This window comes from Amblyomma maculatum, chromosome 3 (genome assembly GCF_055883805.1).
Source record: "Amblyomma maculatum isolate TAMU_Amacu chromosome 3, ASM5588380v1, whole genome shotgun sequence".
NCBI classification, from domain to species: domain Eukaryota; kingdom Metazoa; phylum Arthropoda; class Arachnida; order Ixodida; family Ixodidae; genus Amblyomma; species Amblyomma maculatum.
Window position 1 is genome coordinate 164,584,801 of NC_139346.1, and position 23,423 is coordinate 164,608,223.

Consider the following 23,423-nt stretch of genomic DNA (forward strand, 5'->3'; position numbering starts at 1 on the left):
ACTGCACGAACGGAATCATAAAAGGTTTATCGACATTTACAAGGTATGTTTCCAAAGTCAGCCCATCGCCCAAGGTTTATTAGTTATCAGTAGAGCAATATTGAGTATTTTGGCATGTCAGAACTACAATGCTGCTCGTTGAAGTAATCTAGCAGTGTCCGCCATTTCAAACATCACATTTTAAGAAGTATAGGACATTGACATTGCTGCCTAGTTAATGGTGCATACGCGGGAGTGGAGCGCATTAGCGCGTAGACGGGCCAAGCAAATAATGAAAACACGGGCAGTTGACTACTGCGTTTATATTGCCTCGAACTGGATTCATAATAAATTCATCCAGTTTGAGCGATCCCATTCTTGTGCGCGAATAGCCTTTGCAGCCGTCGGTTCAACCGCTCTTCCCGTAAGAATTTTCGCCGTCGGCCCTGTTCTTTATTGCCTTCAAAAACATACAAAAACGTTTTAGAGTGTGAGCTCCACTCTTCGCTCTGCAAGTTCCGACATCATGTGGTACCGTTGATTTGACCTTGAGCCGAGAGATGCCGTAGTGTCTATGTACTCCTTTAAAATGTGCTGACCACAAGACCAGGCGTGGGGTTTAGCTGCTCCGAGGCGCGTGCAGCCATATGTTTAACAGAGCTTATACGCTATAGAATAACGAGGTTTAACCAGGGGAAAACCTACACAATATTTTACTCACCTTATGTTTGGTACTTTTAAAATGCGTATTTTAACCAAATTCTAAATCAACTTATTGTAAAGTACAAACAGCTTGGCCGATACTGAAAGCTGGAAGCAGAAATCTGATTCACATAGACCAATTCCAGATGACAAATCTGCTCAACGCGCGCATTTTCTACCGCAGCTTATAAAACATCGACCATGTGAGACTACAGTTCGTACACACTGACATCTAATAGCACTTAGGCGGCAGAAGTGACGAGTTATTTAAAAATTCTGCAAAATTGTGCCCCTTAATGTACGCAGGGTCCGACGAGAATTAAGCACAGGCCAGGCCAGCAAATATAAATTTTTTATGCATCGGTGGCACGATTCTATTTCCTCCTCCGCCTTTTCATAAAATCATCCATATTGTCATTGGCACTCTGAATCAGCATTTGCGTTTTGATTTTCATGCCACAAGAGCGTACAGTCCCTTTCCTTCTACATGAGTTATACCCCGAGTTCGGTGCATTAGAAGCCAGTTCGAAGCAAAAAATGCAGTTTTTAGCATATGTGTCGTGTGTTCTTGCATCACCCATGTGCTAGGGAAGTGCAGCCCCGATGAACTTGTTCAGTGTTAAGTTTCCGTGCTTGCCTCGCTTTTTCCCCAATCATGGACGCGGGGGTGCTCTCTCTTTGGTCTCCTTAGCAATACAAAAAATACTGCTGCTAACGCCGTAAGTTTAATGCACACACGAGTGAAGGGTTAAGCGTTCCAGATAGCCTCCAGGATGACATAAGCCATCCCGGCGGTACGCATTTATAGGGACTGCAATAAATGATTTGGTCTATAGGGATTTGACGTATCAAAGCGATATACACATGGCAATGACGGATGCCGATAGTGGAAAACTGTCGAAATTTCGACCGTCTGGATTCTTTAACGTGCACTGGCATCACACTGGGCGCCTTGCTGACTTGCTAGAAAAGCGGCCCGCACCCTCTACCTCAGCCATAGAGTGCCATAACCATTGGTACGCGAGACGGCCCGCAATAAATGTTCATTGTTGTATCAGGCTCCATCCGAGGAACACTATCCCCACCCAGTTTTTCTCTATATAGCTGCATTTTTGTCTTCTTTAATGGGCGGTGATCCTCAAGCACCCCTATCTCCCTTCCAATAGAGGTTAAGTTCTGCAGGGTTACTCTGCCCACAGCTCTCACAGCACGCAACAATCCTTTATGTCCTTTGGCTTTTCGGAACTACGGGACATAGCAGGTATCTTCAAAGTAGGTTCTAGAGCTTCACATATTAGTCGCCATAAACGAGGTCAGTTTTTATTCTGAGCTGGTATGGTCGACGCCCTTCCCCACTGTGCACCTCCACTCCACCCCTCCTCCCAATTATATCGGCTGTGCCATTCAATAGTGTTGAGAAGAAGAAGATCGGCAGTGGCGCGAGAGGCGCCCTCGCGCTAGGCCAGACATTAAATCACCACCTAACACCACGTGTCACCAAGTAACATTTTGGTTGGAGGTGCGGTATACGTCATCCCATCCTCGCCTTGGAGCATCGACGCCATCTGTAAGCCGGGACCATCGACCGAGGACCCTGGGACATCGCCGAGCAGCTTCGCCCCAGCCCTTCCCTACCCTGACCCGACCAACTACCGCCGCCCAGCCCCCAGCCCGGATCTGAAGACAAGAACAGACAGATCAACCAGAACCGAGACGAAGGACCCGAAAGACCCAAAGGAACCGGACATGTACACGCAACACCAGCCCAGCCGCCCGACGTGACCTCGAGCCATCGGTCCCATGGACTCTAGTGACGAATGGTTGAACAGCTCCAGGGGAGGCGGATCACCCAAGCATCATCGTGCTCATCGTCATCGTGGTGGCAAGCGCATCATTCTCTTCTCTCTTTTCTTGAACATCTACACCATCACGTCACCATCCACTTAACGAACCGATCGGGACGATCGCTTGGTGGCCCCGGGAAGTGTTGCGAAGAAGAAGATCGGTAGTGGCGCGAGAGGAGCCCTCGCGCTAGGCCAGACATTAAATCATCGTTCATCCTGTCTCCATGTTGCCCCATCTTCTTGCTTGTCACCACGTAACAATAGTTTTAACTCAGAATCATTGCTGCCCATATTTTTGGATTGCGTCGAGGTGTCCTCCTTCGAGCAACCATTCGGAAAAAATATCTCGAAAAATTTTCAGAAAAAAATCTCGAGCAAACCACTCCGAAAAAACCCAAACCAGAGACCAGCTTCGCCGGCCTCTGCGGCGTTAAATCACTGCGCCATCTCTGTAGCCGGTTTCTGCAAGTGTTAAGCTGCCAGTCACGCACACTACACTTAGGATGATGTCGTCGTGACCTCCTATGACAGTTTCCTTAAAGGTCTTAATTTAGCCTTCTTCATCCTGATAAAAGTCAAAACTAAGTTAAATGGCAAGACGTTGCAAAAGCAAAGCCAAAGGAAGCATGTCTAATCAGCTAAATGAGTGCTAAATTATGCTTCTGCATGTAGTCTTGGTAATAAGTCCCTAAGCCAAAGGATTTTAGTCTCAGCCACAAAATGAAGCCGTTACGGCACCATTAAAGACTAAATGGCCCTGGAATGCTACGAGACAGTTCCTTTCTGTGATACGAAATCATTTCCTAGAATTTTAAATGCCATTAGGCATTTAATGGTGTGACGGCTCCATTTGCGGCTGAGACGAAAATATTTTGGCTTCAGAACTTTTGACCAAGGCTGGACATCCATACTTAGCCAAGCTAAAACTAGCTTTTTTTTCTTTCAAGAGGTAACAGACTTTGTCGGTCCATTCTCGCCGACGCTCATATATTTACACACATATGCACAAAGAGAATTGTGGCGTTTTAAACAATATTTATTGAGCAATGTTTTTCATTGAGTTGAAAAAGGAAACGAATCTATACATTTAGCAACCTAAAAATACAACAGTCGCGTGGCGATGCAGCACTACGAGAGGATATGTATTACTACGATGCACTGTCTGCAAGAAACGTTTTGACCAGGTCCAAGAACTCAGCAGGCTTCTCAGCGTGAACCCAGTGCCCGGCACCTTTCACGTAAACGATCTCGGCCTTGGGAAACTGCTCCCTGATGGCGCCGTGATCCCGTTTGCTGAAAAAGGAAGAGGCCGAAATGAGGCATTGACTACAGACTGCAAGCCTTCCCAATCTTGGCTGTGGACACACAAAGTGAGCCCAAACATGTACAAATTGGCAATGGTAGATCAGAAAGTATTCATACAAACAGGGACTATATTGATACGTATATTCGAAGAAAAAAAGAAAACGGCGGCACCGAAAAATTGGTAATGTGCATTATACAGGTTGTTTCCTTTCTGTGCGCTTCGAAACGAGCTTTTTTTTTTAATTATAAAGCTGGCCTTTGTGGCACAGCCATATATACCAGTGCTCGCAGGTATCATAAAACACGTGAGTCATCATGCACCCATTAGAGTTAGGTTGCTGAATGTAATTAATTTGCAGTTGGCGATAGTAACAACCACATCAATTTTTATAATTCTGAAAAACAGATTACGTCTAGCGTTGTTGCTCAACGAATTTTGGCTATGTGTCAAGTTATTTCGAATACCGTGCAGCTGTGGAAGGTAGCATATGATTTGTTCTGGCTTGTGGGGATTAACGTCCTAAAGCAATTGAGGCTACGAGAAACGCCGAAGTGGAGGGTTCCAGAAATCGAGACCAAATTTGGTTCTTTAACGTGCACCGACATCGTACACCACAAGGGCGCCGAAGTGGAGAGTTCCAGAAGTTTAGACCAAATTTGGTTCTTTAACGTGCACCGACATCGTACACCACAAGGGCCTCCATCGAAAAGCGGCCGCCGCGACCGGGATTTGCTCCCGCGTCACTGGGCTCAGCAGTCGAGCGCCCTAACCGGCGAACCACCACAACCGGCGGAAGGTAATGAAACCACCTACCAGTACGAGTGCATTCAACAGTTGAGTGCTTTCCATAGTCACCTGGTGTTCGAGTAACTTTGAACTAGCCCGAGTTTGTTGCGCCACAGCGCTTGGCATAACTGCGTTTTCGAAAGTTTAAAAAGTGGTAAGGGTATTACTAATGGCCAGCCACAAATAATTACAAACCGGCACCTACCAGCAATAGTTGAAAGTTAATTATATACATAACCTTCAGTATTCAGTTCTTAGACTAAACCGAGGAACAAAGACGATCGAGCTCGACCCACGCTTCTATCGCACGAGTTCGCACGTGAGGCATTGACGTCCAAATGTAACCTCCCTGTCCCTACTTCCCCCTTCCCGTGAATACGCTTTTATACCATTTTCACTTGATAAATATTGACACATGCCATTCATAGACGACGAAGATTTGAACCGGCGATTCGGAGAAGACGACGAAGCGAAAACGGTGCTCCGCTTTCGTGCTGCCCTGACTGGCTGTTGGTGTTCTTCGGTGCCAGAGTGCCAGAACGCCTTCTGTGTAACGTTACGTTACAAATCTGGTGGAGGAATTGCCAGGTATCGATCCAGTCCTGCATAATCAACCTGTCAATACGGAGCTTACCCCCGTACATCAACGCCTCGGCCGCCGCCTACGTGGAGAGCCCCCTGAATTCGGACCCCTTCCGGCCGCTACCAGGACGACGCATCCTCAGACGGCTGTAGAACCTGCTGCAATGACATCTGAGAGCAGGCTTCCCACCCACATCCTGTGTCATCAGCCGCGAACACCCCCCTCCTTTCATGGCGACGTGTTCGAGGACGCCGAGGACTGGCTTGAGAACTACGAGCGAGTTGCTCGTTACAACGGGTGGACTGATGAGCGCAAGCTCCACAACGTGTACTTCGCTCTAGAAGAGTCTGCACGGACATGGTTTGAAAACCATGAGGCTGCCTTCCAATCCTGGGCAGCCTTCTGTCGTGATTTCAAAGCCACCTTTCCTAGCGACGACCGCCGGGAGCGAGCAGAAGCTGCGCTACATTCGCGCAATCAGCGCCAGAACGAGAGCGTGCGTATGTTCTTTGAAGACATGACACGCCTTTTCAAGCGTGCAGACCCACAAATGCCTGAAGATAAGAAACTGCGTCACCTCATGCGGGGCGTTAAACAAGAACTTCTCGCGGGACTGGTGCGCAGTCCACCGTGCACTGTGGCGGAGTTTCTCAGCGAGGCAGCGACCATGGAGACAACGCTGCAACACCGAGCCCGTCAGCACAACCTTGACGTGAACATCATTGGGTCCGACGCACCTCCTGTGCATACCGGCAGCGACATGGACGCACTACGAAATCTCATCCGTTCTGTCGTGCGGGAGGAACTGCAAGCGCTCCGGATGCCTTGCAACACAACAGCTTTTCCTTCACTGGCTGAAGTCGTCCGGGACGAGGTGCGTATGGCAGCTCAGCAAGTTGCTGACGTTCCCCAGCAGCGCGTTCCCCACCAGACGATCGACGCGAGGCCCACCTACGCATCCGTCTTACGTAGGGCGCCCCCGCCGGACCATAGTATCAACGCCGCAGCTCCAGCAATGGAGCCGCAGGGTCCTCGCATGGAGGGCCTCGCATGGAGCCGCATGGGGCCTCACTACTCCCCTCCGCCAATCTACCAGCGACCCCGTCAAGTATGGCGGCCCTGGGACCGTCGCCCCCTGTGCTATCATTGCGGGGAAGCCAGTCACCTTTACCGGGCGTGCCCGTACCGCCGCGTCAACATGCGGGGTTTCGCCTCGGAGGAACTCCACCCTCGGAATGACGAACGGCCTACTGAGATTGCAAGCGACCTTGCACGCCACAGTATCCCGTCACTTCCGGTTACCAAGAGCGTCGGTCTACGTCCCCGACGAGCTACCGTTCGACAAGTCCCCACTCTTCCCGACGCCGCTCCCCTCCTAGCCCTAGCCGGGAAAACTAATACCAGCGGCCTTCGGAGGCAGGGTCGCTGATGTCGGGAAATGTGAAGATCCTCCGTCATCGTCAGGCCGACCCGACGAGATTTCGCTTGTGTCAGGTAGCGACAGCATCCGGCATACTACCTCCGATTTATGTGTAACGATTGATGGAGTGGATGTCACCGCGTTACTCGACACTGGTGCCGATTATTCAGTAATGAGCCGTGGTCTCGCCCGAGAATTGAAGAAAGTTTTGACACATTGGTCCGGCCCGAAAATTCGCACGGCGGGAAGCCACTTGATCGAACCTGCAGGCAAGTGCACAGCGCGGGTCGGCATCCGTGGTTTTGTGTATGTCGGAGAATTTATCGTGCTTCCTGAGTGTTCGAAAGACTTGATCCTTGGTCTAGACTTCCTACAGACCAACGGCGCTGTCATTGACCTGAAAGAAGCGCGTTTCCTTTTCGACGAAACGAGCCGTGGCACGCATTGAAAACGAAGATCCGGGTCTGAACGTTTTGCGTATAGTCGACGATGACGTGAGGGTTCCGGCACGTTCTAGTGTGTTGGTTCTTGTAAAGCATGACTTATTCCACGATTACGAGGGCATCGCGGATGGGCACCTTCCGCTACTACTCGAGAAGGAATTAGCCGTTGCTCGAGGACTCGTACAACTCCAGAACAGTTGTGCTACTGTCCTCCTGACAAATTTTGCTAAGGAGATGCGGCATCTCGCCAAGGACACGGCTGTTGCCGTCCTTCACGATGTTACTGTCTTGCCTCATTTATGCACCACCGGAGCGAACCCTAAAGAAGAGGCCGCACCTTGTCATGCTCTGCAGACCGTTAAAATTAACCCCGACTTGAGGCCCGATCAGAGGAATCTTCTCTCGGCTCTTCTGAGCGATTTCGCAGACTGTTTCGCCACAGGCTCTAAGGTCGGTCGTACTCCTGTCGCCAAGCACCGCATCATCACCGATGAGACCACGTTACCGGTATGCCAGCGCCCGTACCGGGTTTCTCCTAAGGAACGTGACGCCATTAAAATGCAAGTGGATTAAATGCTTGCGGACGACGTGATCCAGCCTTTGACGAGCCCATGGGCATCGCCAGTGGTCCTTGTCAAAAAGAAAGATGGCACCTTGAGATTCTGTGTCGATTACTGAAAGTTAAATAACGTGACTAAAAAGGACGTCTATCCGCTGCCCAGGATTGATGATGCCCTCGACCGACTACGCGACGCCAGGTACTTCTCCTCATTAGACCTCAAAAGCGGATACTGGCAAATCGAGGTGGATCAGAGAGACCGAGAGAAGACTGCATTTGTGACGCCCGACGACCTATACGAGTTTAAGGTGCTTCCGTTTGGTCTTTGCTCTGCACCGGCCACGTTCCAACGTATGATGGACACGGTTTTATCAGGTCTGAAGTGGCAGTCGTGCTTGGTGTACTTAGATGATGTCGTTATTTTCTCGCCTACTTTCGAGCAACACTTGGACCGGTTGCGCATCGTGCTTCAAGCACTCAAAGGCGCGCAACTAACGATCAAGCCTGAGAAATGCCACTTTGCTTTCAAGGAACTACGCTTTCTCGGCCATGTTGTCAGTGCACAGGGCGTTCTCCCTGATCCCGAGAAGACTACCGCAGTGTCAAATTTTCCACGCCCCACCGACAAAAAGGCACTTCGACGATTTCTAAGTCTTTGTTCATACTACCGACGCTTCGTCCAAGATTTTTCTAAGATAACTGAACCACTGACAGCACTAACCAGAGAAGGCATACACTTCCTGTGGGGAGACGATCAAGAACAAGCCTTCCAGGAGCTTAGAAGCCGCCTACACAGACCCCCAATACTCGCCCATTTCGATGAAGACGCCGCAACCGACGTACATACTGATGCCAGCAACGTTGGCCTCGGCGCGATACTCATTCAGTGGCAAGGCGGAATAGAACGGGTTATCGCCTACGCGAGCCGAACACTCTCACGATCAGAGGCGAACTATTCGACAACGGAGAAGGAGTGCCTTGCGGTAATCTGGGCTATCAGCAAGTTTCGACCATATTTGTATGGACGACCCTTCCGTATTGTCAGCGACCATCATTCCTTGTGCTGACTGGCAAGCCATAAAGACCCGTCTGGACGCTTAGCTCGTTGGAGCCTCCGTCTTCAAGAGTATGACGTCACTGTTGTGTATAAGTCGGGACAAAAATACCAAGATGCGGATTGCTTGTCACGCGCGCCATTGGACTCCACTGCAGTGGAAAACGCCGACGATTTTCCCTTTATTGGGGCCATTACCCAATCCCATATGGCTGACCTTCAACGCAAGGACCCGGAGCTGGCGCCGCTCATCGATTATCTGGAAGGACACGGTGGTAGAGTACCGCTTGTTTTTCGTCGTGGCTTGCAGTCATACGCTTTACGAAGTGGAGTTCTCTACAAGCGCAATTTTGAAAGATCCAAAGAGACATTTCTACTCGTAGTGCCTACGCACCTACGGCCTGACATTTTAAGCGCTTGTCACGACGAACCGTCCTCCGGCCACTTGGGAGTTAGTCGTACGCTTGCAAGAATTCGGGAGAAATACTATTCGCCGAAATTATTACCTTCAGTGCGATCTTACGTAAAAACCTGCCGTGATTGTCAACGCCGAAAGACTCCACCCGTGAAACCAGCTGGATTTCTTCAGCCGATCGCTCCACCGAAAACTCCTTTCCAACAAGTGGGGATGGATCTTCTTGGTCCTTTCCCGATGTCATGTAATGGAAAGCGTTGGATTGTTGTCGCGACAGACTACTTGACCCGATATGCTGAGACCGCGTCGCTCACAAATGGAACTGCCACCGAAGTCGCAGTTTTTTGTCCACGACATCGTGTTGCGTCATGGCGCTCCGGCTGTTATCATTACCGATCGCGGGGTAGCTTTTACGGCCCGCCTGACTATGGCTGTACTGAACCTTACACACACTAGCCATAGACGGGCCACGGCATACCACCCGCAAACTAATGGCTTGGTGGAACGGCTAAACAGAACTCTGGCCGACATGCTGTCTATGTACGTGGATATAGAGCATAAGACCTGGGATCAAATCCTCCCATATGCCACGTTCGCATATAATACGGCACTTCAGGAGACGACGCGGCTCACACCCTTCGAGCTTGTCTTCGGCCGTCGAGTGACCACTCCACTGGATACAATGCTGCCAGTATACACCGACGACGAAGATGAGCTTGACCTGGATATCGCTAGTTTTACCCAGCGTGCGGAAGAAGCACGGCAGCTGGCAAGGCAGCGCATATACCTACAACAGCAACTAGACGCTGACCGTTACAACAAGGGACGGCGCTTCGCTGCCTACGAGCCTGGAGACTATGTCTGGATTTGGACGCCCGTTCGTCATCGTGGGCTGTCAGAAAAATTGCTGCGCCGGTACTTCGGCCCATATCGTGTCCTCCGCCGCCTCAGCGACGTTACTTACGAAGTTGAATCCGCGACCCAAGATCCCTCAAGCCGCAGACGACGCAAGTTCACTGATGTTGTACACGTCGTCCGGATGAAACCCTACCACGATAGCCCCGCTGACTATTCTTGAGACTGATGGTGCCCCGTTTTGTGTTGTGGTATCCCACACCAACCTAGCATAACATCTGTCAGCTCATCGCATCAAGCAGCATTTGCAGCATCGAGGCGATGCTGCCAAGAAGGGGGGCAATGACACATGCCATTCATAGACGACGAAGATTTGAACCGGCGATTCGGAGAAGACGACGAAGCGAAAATGGTGCTCCGCTTTCGTGCTGCCCTGACTGGCTGTTGGTGTTCTTCAGTGCCAGAGTGCCAGGAACGCCTTCTGTGTAACGTTACGTTACAATATTACTCACTCACATAATCTTCGCCAACTTCACAGTAAATCATAGTCATATGGGCTGCGATCTTTAAAGCCAGAAGGCGGAGCGAAGGTCTTGGCGTTTTTATCAATCTCAATCTAGTTATCGCCAGCTCGTTCTCGTGTACACTGTAAACGCTGTCCAGAGACCTCAGAGATAGCGCCCGTGACGTCATTTGATATTTGTACGCATTTAGTCAACCAGCGCAGTACTGAATAAGATGCCCATTTTCGGACGTCCGCCGCCACTGGTAGTCGCAACTTTCACGGAAAGCTTCGCCGCCTAGCAGCCTACCTCCGGTACCACCAGTGAGATGATGCCGGCGAACGGCACGCCCTGATTGGTCCGGCTTCTCTTGCCCAGCTTTTGTTCGTAGTTTCAGATTCGCAGCATGTTTGGCATATTATTGTGTTTTAGGTTTCTTTTTGTAAGTAACCAAGCAGTTAACGTTCATCTGCATGCGTAAATCTCCAATACGAACAAAAACTCGGTTCACAGCAGAGCTCCAACTGTGTAGTTAACGGTGAGACAAGCATGCTTATATCTTCCTTTTAAATAAAATAAATAATCGGCTTGATTTAATTCTTGTGCGGACTATCGGTTACGCATCGCGAAAGTGCAGCCGCGTTTCACTGGAGGCGAACAGAAAGCTCCATTTGCACTGCGCGATGCCCGGGCGCGTTCTTGGATGCAGAGGATGCCAGCAATGCCCTGGCGATCAACGGAGAAGCCCACATGTTTTATCAGATTCCGAAACTGCAATTCTAAATTTTGCGTGATGTAAGTACACCTTCCTGGTTTTTGTACCTAGGTAGCGCCGAACATTTGAATGTTATAAAATTATCTTAGTTGCCTGAATGTTGCCTAGTTTTTAGATACATAAGATTAACATTAGTAGAACATTCAAAAGAAACATTGTATTAATGCTGATTTTTGAATGGCATTACAACGTTATATAATGTTTTGTTGCATTACAAACAATATTTTAATGTTACAAAGAGATTGATGCTTCAATATGGTCTTCTGAGCATCTTTAATCGTAAATATAAAACAACATAGCATATATATTTCGAACACTGAGTGTCACGAAATCGGCGCACATTTCCGTTAAGTCAGCCTGGCGTGAAAGAAGCGCGCGCGTGGCTTCGCATAGAATAGAGTTCCAGAATATTGGAGAAACGTCTTTTTTCACGCAGGAAGAGCTCGTAGCCTTGCGCGAATCGCATCGGCGTCACCCCTTCCTCATCACTAGGCGGCGAAGCAGCCGGATCTCTCCAGAAAGTTCTGCCGCTTCTAGCCAATGACCACGCGCGTCTCGGCGGCAGGAAGGGGGGATGCTTGCAGATAAACTTGCAGAGTGAGAGTTGCGTGTATGTGCGCGCCGGCCTTGGCGTGTTGTAACAGACGCGGCGTGCCATATTTATAGATGCTGTGCCGAGCCAGCCAGTCAGTGGCCAGCCAGTGTTAGAGCCTGTATTGCTGCTAGTTATCAAGTGGCAATGCTCGGTCAACCCGCTGCTTGGCAAGCCCAATCAACTGCGAGGGAGCAGCGCTCGTCTACAGGACGAACGCGCTGTCAAGACGTAGGTATGCGACTGTGCCCGGTAAACAATTTGGAGTTTATTTGTTCTGACTCTCTCGTGTATTGTTCATTGTAAAGCCTCTGTGTTTATTGAAAGCTGCCTCTTTATTTGCATGCTTTACATTGCCTTTCTGTGAACCTCTTGTTTGTGTATTCTTATTAGTGTGATTTCCTCTGTATCGTCTCTTGCTATGTATAAAGCTTGTTTTGTTCCTAACTCTGACTCCGATCATTTCTCTGGCTTGAACCAGCAAGAGCTGGGGAACGGCCACCCCCTTCTGTCACTACGGGTAGAGCTTCCGACTGAGCTTGCCTCGCAAGTCGAGGGCATCTCCTTTGAGATCGAAACAGCTACCCCCAATCACCCTAAGGGTGTCTAAGAGTGTGCGCACCAATTGTAGCGCATCATTAATAGATTATAATTATCAACAGGTGACACTGACTCCCAGCACTTTTGCCCTTTTCCAGTAACCATGTTTTTCAATAACACTTTTTTGCAACTAGAGCTTCGAGATGGTGTCTGCCATAGAATCCAAGCACAGCCCTAATATTTTTTGGAAATGTTTGATTACTACCCATTCGCCACTATCACTCATGGAACACCCATCAGCGATGGATATAAAAGCTTGGCTCTATGCTATTTGTTCAGAGGTGAGTGTAGGAGTGGTACTGTATTATGGAGTTGTACTATATTGTGATCTTTGCAAAGCCTGCAAGTTGTATGGCATCACGAATGGTGGGCCTACATGCTTGTGCAAGGTTGCTCTACATTTTCACAAATGTTATTTATGTTGCATACATAATAGATTTATGTTGTTTAAGTTTATTGAAACATTATACCAACCTTGATATGTAACACTGCTAAAACATTAGACAAAAAAGACATAACATCAAAATAATGTTCGACTGAAACAAAAGTGTAATATTGCTCTAATATTTCGATGTTACCTGGGTCTGTGGCAAACACATCTTTCCCCAGGCCAAACACAGCCAACGCGCACTTTTACTGTGTGCTGGAGATGCAGGTCAACATTGGAGGTGCACTCTCGCGTGATGTATGGGTGCGGATGTTGCTGATGGAAGTGGTCATAGATTACAGCCATCATTTTGCCAATTTGGATGCAGCTTCAATGCCATAGGAAAAAGATGGTTATTTCAGCGTGAACACAAATAAACAGCAACTAGGAACACAAAAAATAATAAAATGCTCACGTTAATAACATGCTCTAATTCACTGCTATTTGGATACATCACACAACTCATGACCTTTCACGATAAGGTTGCATATCATGCCACGCCGGACGAACTCTGCGGCCCTTCCTCGGCGAGTCGTGCCTTGCCGTCCTGTTCGTGTCCTCTTCAGTTTGCTCAGTGTTTGTGTTGTGTGCCATTTTTTTAACATTGGAGAAGAGTGAGGCTCAGTGTCTTGGAACTTTACGCATGAAGCTGAAGCAGGTCCAGTTTTGAACCATGTCATGGTTATGGAAGGTGTACTGCATGTATACTTTGCCTAGCAAAAACTTGTGACTAAGTTTGGAGCATACTTGTGCATGCTGTACGTTGTGAACTGTGCACGCTTGCAAAGCTGCAAAAACACACTACTATCGTCACGCAGTATGCATCACTGGTTAAGTTCTCTGTAAGCATTCATCCATGCAGCATTACAGGCATGAACGTTTACAGAACATGCATCTTTTTCTCTCATGTTCTTGTGCAAAGTGCACTTCACATCGCACAGTATGAGGGCTTTGCTTCTGGCCTCCATCAAAGCATACAAAGGTGCGACTGCACCTGTGACATCAAGTGCATTGCACGCTATTCTACGTATTTCTGAGCTGCCATACCTGGTGTCAAATCTAGCCACGGCGTCCACTTATCAATGGAGGCGAAATGAAAAAAGCATCTGTGTGCTTTGCATTGCCAACTTAAAGTAACCCCAGCGATAAATATGTTTACTACTGAAGTATTCTGAGGGCAGAGTTTGGATGTGCAATTAAAAGAAATGATTTACATCTGTCTGCATATTACATCTGCAGGAAGGTCGAAAATAAGCAAAATTGTGATGAGATATGTGTAATGCAGAAAAGGTCATCAAGGTCTTGTCAGGCATGGCAGATCTGCCCAGATATATCATATCTGGTCTTTAGATAAGGAATTGGTCAGATATGGCAAGATATGTCATTTACAGGTATATGAACAAATCTGACCAGATCTGCCCAGCTATTGCTGCATTTGGCCCTATCTCTGATATGGCCAGATTTGACATTTTACATACCAATCCAGATAAGGCATTCTCGTAAGAAAAAGAAGGCATTTTTACGCACGTGCTACTCCAGCGGCAATGCAGCATGTAGGCCCAAAGAGTTACCCACGAAAGATGTTTCTTCATTGTTTTTCACAGTCATTTAAATTTCCTAAGGCAATGACAACTTGCAGTTCAAATTTCAGCTACAATTTTGAAGGACCACGAGAACATGGTTTTGAATTAGTGAACCTATATAACTGAAAAAATTGGATTCAAAAATTTCCCCAGTCAGTTCCAACTTGTAATAGCTTTACCCAAAGGTATGAATTTCCATAGTGTTGAACTGAATGGCAATGTGGCTGTAGGATTTACATGGCAAAAAAAAAAACAGTGTCATTGCAAGCTTTTCACTTGCGAAATAGGCCAGTGGTGGCACCTCCTGTATTTCGTTCTTTGATCCTTGTGGGCTTATAAAAGCTCCCTTTTAGTGAGATTGCATTTTTGTGATTAGAAGGCCATACCATGTCGATAAAAGCCAGCTTGTACTTTTCCTCAGCGACCCTTTAATGTAGTATCGCAGTATAACACAGCATAAAGCTTAGCCTTTCTATCCAAATCTCTTGAGCAGCCTAGTGAATTTCAACTGGCATCCTTAGTATGCATCAAAGTTATGAATTACTACTCTGCAAAAGCCATTTTTGTCACTCAAGCTTTTTAATTAGTGGCAGGCTTTACTGAAATACTATAGGTATGCCCAGTGCTTCCAAAACTATAAAGCTAGCCAGTTTCCACCCTTCCCCTCAATCACCATAAAATTTAACTTACTTCCAGGCCCACCTGTACCATATAACCCCATAGTACATACCACATCAACAAAGCTGCTACTTATCCAAAAAAAGCGATTCATAAAGCTCTATGAGCTTTATGCATTTTGCATTTTGAGACGGCAATAGATGAGCACCTCTAGTGAACAGATTTTAACTTAATACACATGGAATCACTGCACTAAGCTTGGCCTATGACCACAAGGTAAGCTCCAAGAGAACCATGAAACAGAGGACCAAGCTGTTTGCATTTCACCATGCCTATAACGATGTCACAAGACTGTGAAAACTAATGACACACATCTGCTGGTCTCACCTGACATATGGGGAGTTTCCACCACAGATGAATAAGGTGTTCCCATCGTAGCTAAGTCCCTTCAAGTCGTGCATCTGAATGATTTTGGGAAGGTTCTGCTTGAGTGCCTTCAAGTTAAACTGCCACTCATACAGGCGCTCTCCTTTCTGCAGATTGGCCAACAGGAATTGACGAACTGAAGCCTCCTGCACAACATGGGTTCATGCCTGTCAGGCATTCCTGAGTGACAAAAAGTGACAAACAGCTTCACTAAATATACTAGCCTGTGACAAGCTCAATACTCACAGGTATGTCACTAGTTAGGATACGATCAGCCTCTTTGCGAGCTGCTGGTGATGACATGTCTGGCGATAGCTGGGGCAGAACAGTGTCCATGGCATTAATGTGGCTGACCAAGATGTTATCGGTGGTGACGATGGACGGCATGGTGACAGGGGAGACGTCTACCACCACAAGTCTTTCTACCATTGATGGCTGCATGAAATGAGATGAGACCAAATGTCTTCGAAACGAAATGTAATTAAACAAAGAAAGCAAAAACAGGGTACGGGCACTCAAGAAAAATGGCATTCAAAACATGCTGAAAAAAAGATGCACCTGTTGGGATCAGGTGACAGCCATGATAATCAGCTGACCAGACAACAAGAAAAAGTGAAGACTGATATGGATAAATGTCAAAAATTATTTTCTCTTTGCTGACTGCAAAGCTTTCCACCCTGTTCTCAAATAACAATTACAGACATGAAGATAAGTTTCCAGTTAACCCTTTAACATCCAACACTAAGTTGCACTCGTCATTTGCGATTGTATACCAATATTTCCAGCGATGAGTCACACTCATTCAGACTGATCTTGTACTGCTCCCACTGCCAAAGATAAGCTCTGGTGAGCAGTTGCGTTGGTTGCAATCTTCAAAGACTAGATGGTGACAGCTGCCCAAGAAAGAATATGTTTTGCACCTGTAGGGCTTGTTCTTTTCACCTGACAACAGTTATTTCATAATGGCACCACACATGATGAGCTGCAGTAGCAGCGATGTGCCGAGAAAAAGAGCTCCTTTTTAGAGCAGCGATGCTATTGTCACAAGACAATAGCACCACTGTTGACCTAGAATTTGTTTCAAACAGCAGCTCTGACCTCGCTTATGACATGTATGAACTGAAAGAAAGCTGATGGCTGACAGCAATGACATGCCCCTGAGAGAAAGCCACCTGCAAAGCTCTTTCATCCTTAAATTTTTGCATTAATTCTAACCAGAATACAATCAAGTAATATACATTTATAATAAGGACTATGTGAAAAAATTCTGATTGTCAAAAAATCGGGCAATATTGGTATGTTTCCCAGGAATTCGATGGTTAAAGAGTTTAAAAATGTTGCCTTTCGAATGGAAAGTGCATGATGGACCCAAACGAGGAATAGCCTTATCAACAACAAAATCATGGCAAGATTACATATCTCAAGAGCAGCAGATAGGTTCTCGAAAGAGTGTAAAGATCACGCGTGCATCCAAAGTGGTTCTGTTCTGGTACACAAGTTCACAGCATAAACCACTTGTTGTTCACAAGCTTAATTCTGACTATATCAGTTGTTGTTTAACTTTTCAAAAAACATAACACAACTACCTGCCAAATAATTATTTTTTTCTATTTCAATATTACATGTGAGGTGGCTTCTGAATCTTTCTTGAGCCATTAATCTTGGAGCATGAAGCTCTTGAAAATGAATAGCGGCTATTCTTGGCTATCACGTTAGGTGTCAACAGAAAATTTAAAAAAAAGAAGGAAAGAATCAACACATTTCCAGAAACACTAACGCTTTACTGCACTAGAAAATTTATGAAATGAAGGGAAAGGGAAGAAACTTAATCTCGGAGCCAATGAAAAAAAATAAATTAACACAAGGCACAACCACCTCTTGAAGGGAAGTTAACAACTCTGTTTCTATCCACCTGCAGCTTAACTGGGTGCAGTAGTTGAAAATAAAAGGATGTAGTAACTGAAACAGACCTTTATCTTATGAGTTCAGATTTCATGATCTGGATCAAGCCCGGAGTTCATGCAAATTTTGTGGGCACTGTGGGTACAAGTAAAGCGCTACAGACACAACAGCCCAATCTTTGGCAAATATTTGCATCACACAATTTCTAATTTCCCACACTCAGGGAAACTATGAAACCCCTTTTAAAGCAAGCATGAATCCAGCTCATAGCATGACTGTATGCCAAATACATTACACATCCATATAACAGAAGCACTACAATTCTTTCATAAAAACTATTTTTCTTTATACTATACTTGTCTTACATGACAGATTTTAGTTAAAGCAATACTGAGGGCGGGTAGAAGGTTGGCCTGTCTCGATATGGTATAACACTCTATTTGCAAAGAGGGCTTTTAAAAGCTAGAAAAGACCAAACACTAAAATACAGCTGCTGCTAACATTGGTCAATTTTGCAAGTAAAATGGTTGGTTTGTTTCATAGTGCCCCAAACCAACTCAGGCTATAAGAGGGATACCATATTGGAGGGCTCCAAAAATTTTGACTACCTGGGGGCGGTAGTATGTGCACTGACATCACACAGTGCATGGATGCCTTGCATTTTGCCATCATCGAAATGCAGCCACCGTAGATAAAGCCCGCGTGCGCTGGCTCAGTAATTGAGTGCAATTAACTACTGAGCCATTTTAGCGGGGAGCAAGTAAAATGTGGGTGTCAGCACTGATCTTCAAGTACAGATTCCAGGGAGACATCAGGAGTTTGAATAGACTGGTGGGAAGATTATTAAATCAAATTTTCTTACGAATGTTCCTTGATGCAACGAGTCAGATAATTGATTTTTGCTGGCAACAATTACTAGCCAGAGTTGTCCCTGTTGTCCCTTATAAAAGATCAGCTGAGAATAAAAAATTTCCAGTTTTAATTTTGACGTTACTTTTTGTAACAAAAATGAAAGCGACTCCAAGCTTCCAAGAAATCACCCACACCCACTCATAGTTTTGCTCTGAAGGTTAACCTTATTGCAGCTCTAATGAAGGGCAAAAAAACAAGTGAGTCATCAAATAATGATCAGCAAGGTTTTGGCAATGAAAACAAGAACCAGAATTTTATTCCCACTTCAGCCTAGTGTGTGTCCTTAATTTAAACATGTGTGCTTTATTTATTATTATGTTTACCCTAAAAGCAAAATCCCTAGTTTTTTTTTATCATCATTTTGCATTAAAATTAGCAGCATTAACAAGCACAGGAATATTGTTAGGGTAACAATATGGTTTCACATTTATATCTCTTAAGATTGGGTTTGAAATGGACTTCCAATGGATCCCTGCGAACTTCTTAAACTCATCCGCCTACCTAATTTTCCAGCCCCCCCCTGCTACGCTTTCCTTCCCTAAGAATACAATTTATTACCCTTTGCGACCATCGGTTATTATCTCTTACATGCCCTGCCCGTACCCATTTCTCGTCATCTTGATTTGTTCTAAAATGTCATTAACTCGAGTTATTTCTCATACCTATACTCTGCAAGCTTCCTATCTCTTAACACCTATCATTTTACTCTCCACAGCTCTCAGCATTGTCCTGGACTGCGATGAAATGGACTTCCAAATGGTGTTGTGCTAAAAAGCTAGCTGTGGCAATCTTACACCTCACTTTCAAGCAGCAGAAATTTTATTGTTTAAACATAAAACAGCAACGTTGTTTCTCTTAGCCAAGAAAAGAAAACAGATAAAGTTCTCTTTCCTTTCAAAACAAAGCGACTGAAAGAAAATTAGAATGAATGGCTCTCTGACTAATCAGCAGAATGGAGCTGCTAAGATATTAATGCGCAGTTTTATCTTGCTGTAGCTTGCATCAACTAAAATGCTTTGACTGCAATGTACCGTCTTTGCCAAAAGTAACCAGGCTGCAGGATCTGCTACTCAGCCATGTGGTTGCAGATTAATACCACATCTAAATCTCTAAATATCTGCAATGTAAAAGTGAGCACACTTCCTCACTTCTGATCTAGTTGTGATAAAGTGGGAATTCTTATTGGCATTATAATACAAGTCAGAAGCAAAACATGCAGCCTGGTTACTTTTGGCAAAGACGGTACCAACTAGCCTGTGGCTGGACATGGGACGATTCAATTCTATGACTGTGAAAACAAGCTTGAGTTCTTACTCGCGTCAGTGCAAAAGTCATAGCTGTCCGGCCACCCATGCTGTGCCCGATTAGGGCAATCTTCTGAAGGTTTCGCTCCTTGCAAAAGAGGTCTACATCATTGGCCATCAGTATGTAATCCATGTCATCGGTGTGGGGGCTTTCTCCGTGATTTCGGGCATCGAGAGTGTACACCTGCGTTAATTTACAAACAACCTCCTTAAACAACAGGGCCTGATGTAACAAATGACACTTACATGCGCTTCACATTCAAAACTGTTATTCACTTGCATCAAACAATGCAATACTGGCCTTTTTATTGAACAGTAAAAAGAATTGGGACCAACATTCACAAGCGGTAGTTGAACTTAATTACAAACAGGGCTTTATGCTAAGTAAATTTTTCCCGTCATGTTGTGATAGAACTGCATCACCAGGCTGAAATAAACAGTTCGTGCAATTCAGCACAAACTTTTTCGCAATCTTACATTTCACAGTGAGAGAAGCACGAAATATAACAGGTATTTCCTACTGCACATTAAAAATATCTGTTATGATTTGCACCGTATTACAGGGTCAAAAAATTCATAAGTGTTTGTATTGTACTATCAATTACCTGAATGCCCATAAAACATTTCTCAACTGAATCCTTCACACATGAAAAGTATAATCATGCTTGATCACTGCACACATCAGTAGCTGTAAGGTAAGCAAACAACAAGCTGTTAGCAATTGTGGATATGCTTATCTCTGCAGACTTATCACACAAGCTTAATGAATTTTCTCCGCAAATTAAGTGCACTGTAGTATATATGTCGAGGCATACAGGAAACAAACCTGCATGCATGGTGTGTTAAAATGCGTGCGCGGTCTTTGAAACAATACAGAAGAGAATGAAATTCAGCGCACATATACGACTCCCTAAACACTCCAATCTTCGCACCAGATCCCGTCCAAATACGTTTGGCTAATCCCACATTTGTCGACCAAATTTACTTTACAAAGCAAACGAGCATGCGGAGTGATTTCATTAGTTTCTAAGTCCAGACGTACCTTTAGATTTTAAATGCACTAAAAAGAAAAAAAAAAATGAGAAATCCCTGATTGACCAAATGGCGGTATCTAGTTCTGCGTCGACACTTTCCGCGAAGTTGAGGTAGTGAAGCGGACCTCGATCGCCACCCCCGCTGACAGCGGCTGCATAAATTTATACGTTCGAAGCAATGTGTGACAATGAGCTAAAAAGCAGAGTTTTCACCGCAAGTTCTGATCACAGTCGTAACTTCTAGCCAGACCGGCTTTATTACCTTCCGTTCTGTGGCGTTGACCATCGCTTTGGACAGGCTTTTCCAGTTGTTCTTGCTACCGAAAAGTCCGTGGAGAATTATGATTGGCGGCTTGTGATCTTCGGCTTGTGTTGATTCGAATGAAGCGAAAGAGAGAGAAACATCCTTTGATCTGAAATGATATGCACATGGAGAGCATCGAGTGCAATATACCCTTTTTCGTCTGCTGCGAACGAGTGGAAGTTATGCTTTAGCAGCGCCAAAAGTAAGGTCATACCCTGGCTGACCGCTGCAACTGGTTGCGGATGCCCTAAGAAATACTTCTAAAAATCCATACGTTTGTATTCTCGGTTTAAGCAGTTTAAGCGACAAATGTCTCGTAAGTAATCTGCCGCATAACACCGATGCACGCATTTCGACGAGGGAGCCAGACTGAAAAGTTACCGTGCGTCACATCCTCTTAACTTCTGAAGCGAAACCAGATCGACAAGTGAAAGCAAACAGCAAACACTACTTGTCCAAAACAAGCGAACAAACACTTATTTTCTTAATTTTGCAAGAAAATATAATAATACATAATTTTTTTTATTTATTATAAAAGATATTATTTTGCAGAGACGTGCAACTGCAGTTCGCTTTGCTTTAGAGCAATGAAACAAAGCAATTTAAACTTATAATTTAAAATTAAATAGAAAAATTTGCTGTTCGTTTATTATTAATATTTTGATCTGCAGCTATTAGCAGCTATGGCGGGAGCAGCTCAACTTAAGTTCGCCACAATGTGCCACAAGCTTTGTGGGGAAGCAAAAGCAAAAGCGCGAAGGTACCGGATAAACACAGTAAACATTGGATCAGTAGCTGGCACTTTTGTAATTCATCGACAGAGAATCGTCAACAATGTCAACGACTATGCTTCGCAGGGCTCTGTCTAGGCCCCTCACACGATGCACACGTGAGGTTTTATTGCATTTCACTTCGTTGAAGCTGCGTGTCGCACTACGTCGCTAGCTCGTTGCGATGGTCGACATAACATCTGTGTTTTCTTGTATCTGTCGCTTGTTGAGAGGTTCTTTTTCGTAACTTTTCTTTTGTCGTTTTGCTGCCATGAACGTCGTCTTGGTGAATTTGCATGTATGAAATGTAGCGCACATTTCATCCGATATTGTGGAGGAAATTTCCGCAGGTACTCAAGATGTTGGCCTTGAGTGTATATGTTTTGCTTGTTTAGCTTGCGGAAGTTGTGCGTGTTCACAAAAATAGTTGACATTCCGGGGTTTAGGTGAATGTCCTTGCATATATAATTGTGATTGATGTCCATCTTTTGCGCATATGTTGCTGTTTGTTCATGGAACAGTCTGGATGATCAAATTTCCCATATGACTTGTGTCCTTTTGTCATTGCTACGTGGAGTCAGGTTCTTGCTCTCCCGCTTTGCAGGATGGCAGTCTGTCAGAAACCTTTTTGTTCAGCTCCCTGAGACGCACGAAATGCTTCGGAAAACCTGCAGAGAATTTGCAGACAAAGAACTCAAGCCCATCGCCGGAATCCTCGACAAAGAGCACCGATACCCACGGGAGCAGGTTAGGATTGGATTTGCTTTGATTTAGGATTGGTTTATTTTCCATACTGGCATTCTACGCGTCAACTGGGAAAATTAGCTATGGTTTGGATTCTTCGCCTAAAGGACAGTGCTTGTTCACAGCCTCCCTCATTGTTGGTACCAGTAACCACAATGGTAGTTACACAAATCGGCTTGCGGTTAACAGGTAACTAATGTTCAAGGAACGACACTGGCTGGCCAAGGGAGTGCAACTTTTTTTGTCATCTATTATGTACAGACAGTTGCCTATAGCATGTGATGGGATAATTTAAATGAAAGAAATATTGCCTTGCATTGGGGTAGCCAGTTGAGAAAAGAAATGTTATGTGTCAATGCAAATACAATTGGTTAGATTTAAGTGGTAACCTGCGATGGTGCTGTCAGTGAACCCCGCTATGTGACACGTTGGTATATATGACTGTATGATTTGACTGTTGATAAATGTAGCAGTTATCTTCCTGGAATTTTTTTTTTAACCATTTCAATACATTTAGGCATCTATCAGCATATGTATAGTGTAAAGAAAGTTTATGTAAAAGCAGTGCAGGCATAGCAGGTAGACCACTGCCAGGATGCAGTGGTGCATTTGTGCTCATGTGTACAGAAACATGGGTACAAGCATACATATAGATTGAAATCAAAGTAATGCACTGGTCCTGAAGTTGTGTGCCAAGATTCTGGCTGCATTGTTTAGTAAAAGGGTATGTTCATTTGACTGGAGCTGCATTTAATTTCAGATTCCTCACTTGTGTCAAAGCGCTCACTGATCATTCTTTCCAGCCGGAAGATATACGTAAAAACAAGCATGTTCACTGATAAAAGTATCTTTAAGAACATTATATGCCATTTCAAGTGCATTTTTCTTTTACAGGTGAGGCATGTCAGACCCCAGACTTAATATTCTTCCGGAAGAATTCAAATTTTTATAACACACGTCCTTTGGCTGCTTTAATGAATTTT

The 23,423-nt window shown here is 45.3% G+C and overlaps 2 protein-coding genes across 2 annotated transcripts in view; one reads left to right on the forward strand and one right to left on the reverse strand.

The window, feature by feature from the left end:
* Positions 1-3,540: 3,540 nt before the first annotated feature.
* On the reverse strand, positions 3,541-21,335 carry LOC146196720 (sn-1-specific diacylglycerol lipase ABHD11-like). The gene is made up of 6 exons (XM_084598483.1): positions 21,141-21,335; positions 20,885-21,035; positions 19,599-19,772; positions 15,717-15,905; positions 15,432-15,616; positions 3,541-3,818 (listed from the first exon to the last, which is right to left on the reverse strand). The coding sequence occupies exons 1-6, from the start codon at positions 21,275-21,277 to the stop codon at positions 3,674-3,676; spliced, it is 981 nt and encodes a 326-aa protein (XP_084454609.1). The 5' UTR covers positions 21,278-21,335; the 3' UTR covers positions 3,541-3,673.
* A 306-nt stretch (positions 21,336-21,641) lies between these two features.
* Positions 21,642-23,423, forward strand: part of Arc42 (Activator-recruited cofactor subunit 42) — a 28,466-nt gene continuing 26,684 nt past the window's right edge. The window contains exons 1-2 of the mRNA XM_084598484.1: positions 21,642-21,815; positions 22,301-22,443. Coding sequence (XP_084454610.1) covers positions 21,761-21,815; positions 22,301-22,443 — 198 coding nt within the window. The 5' untranslated portion in view covers positions 21,642-21,760. The remainder of the gene's footprint in view (positions 21,816-22,300; positions 22,444-23,423) is intronic.

Excerpts from the sequence above, each read along its gene's own strand:
- LOC146196720 (XM_084598483.1), bottom strand. The coding sequence starts at position 21,277 with ATGCGTGCATCGGTGTTATGCGGCAGATTACTTACGAGACATTTGTCG. Across the intron at positions 15,617-15,716 it reads TCCTAACTAGTGACATACCT|GAGGCTTCAGTTCGTCAATT; the intron begins GTGAGTATTGAG and ends CATGTTGTGCAG. Across the intron at positions 3,819-15,431 it reads GGAAACTCCCCATATGTCAG|CAAACGGGATCACGGCGCCA; the intron begins GTGAGACCAGCA and ends TTCCTTTTTCAG.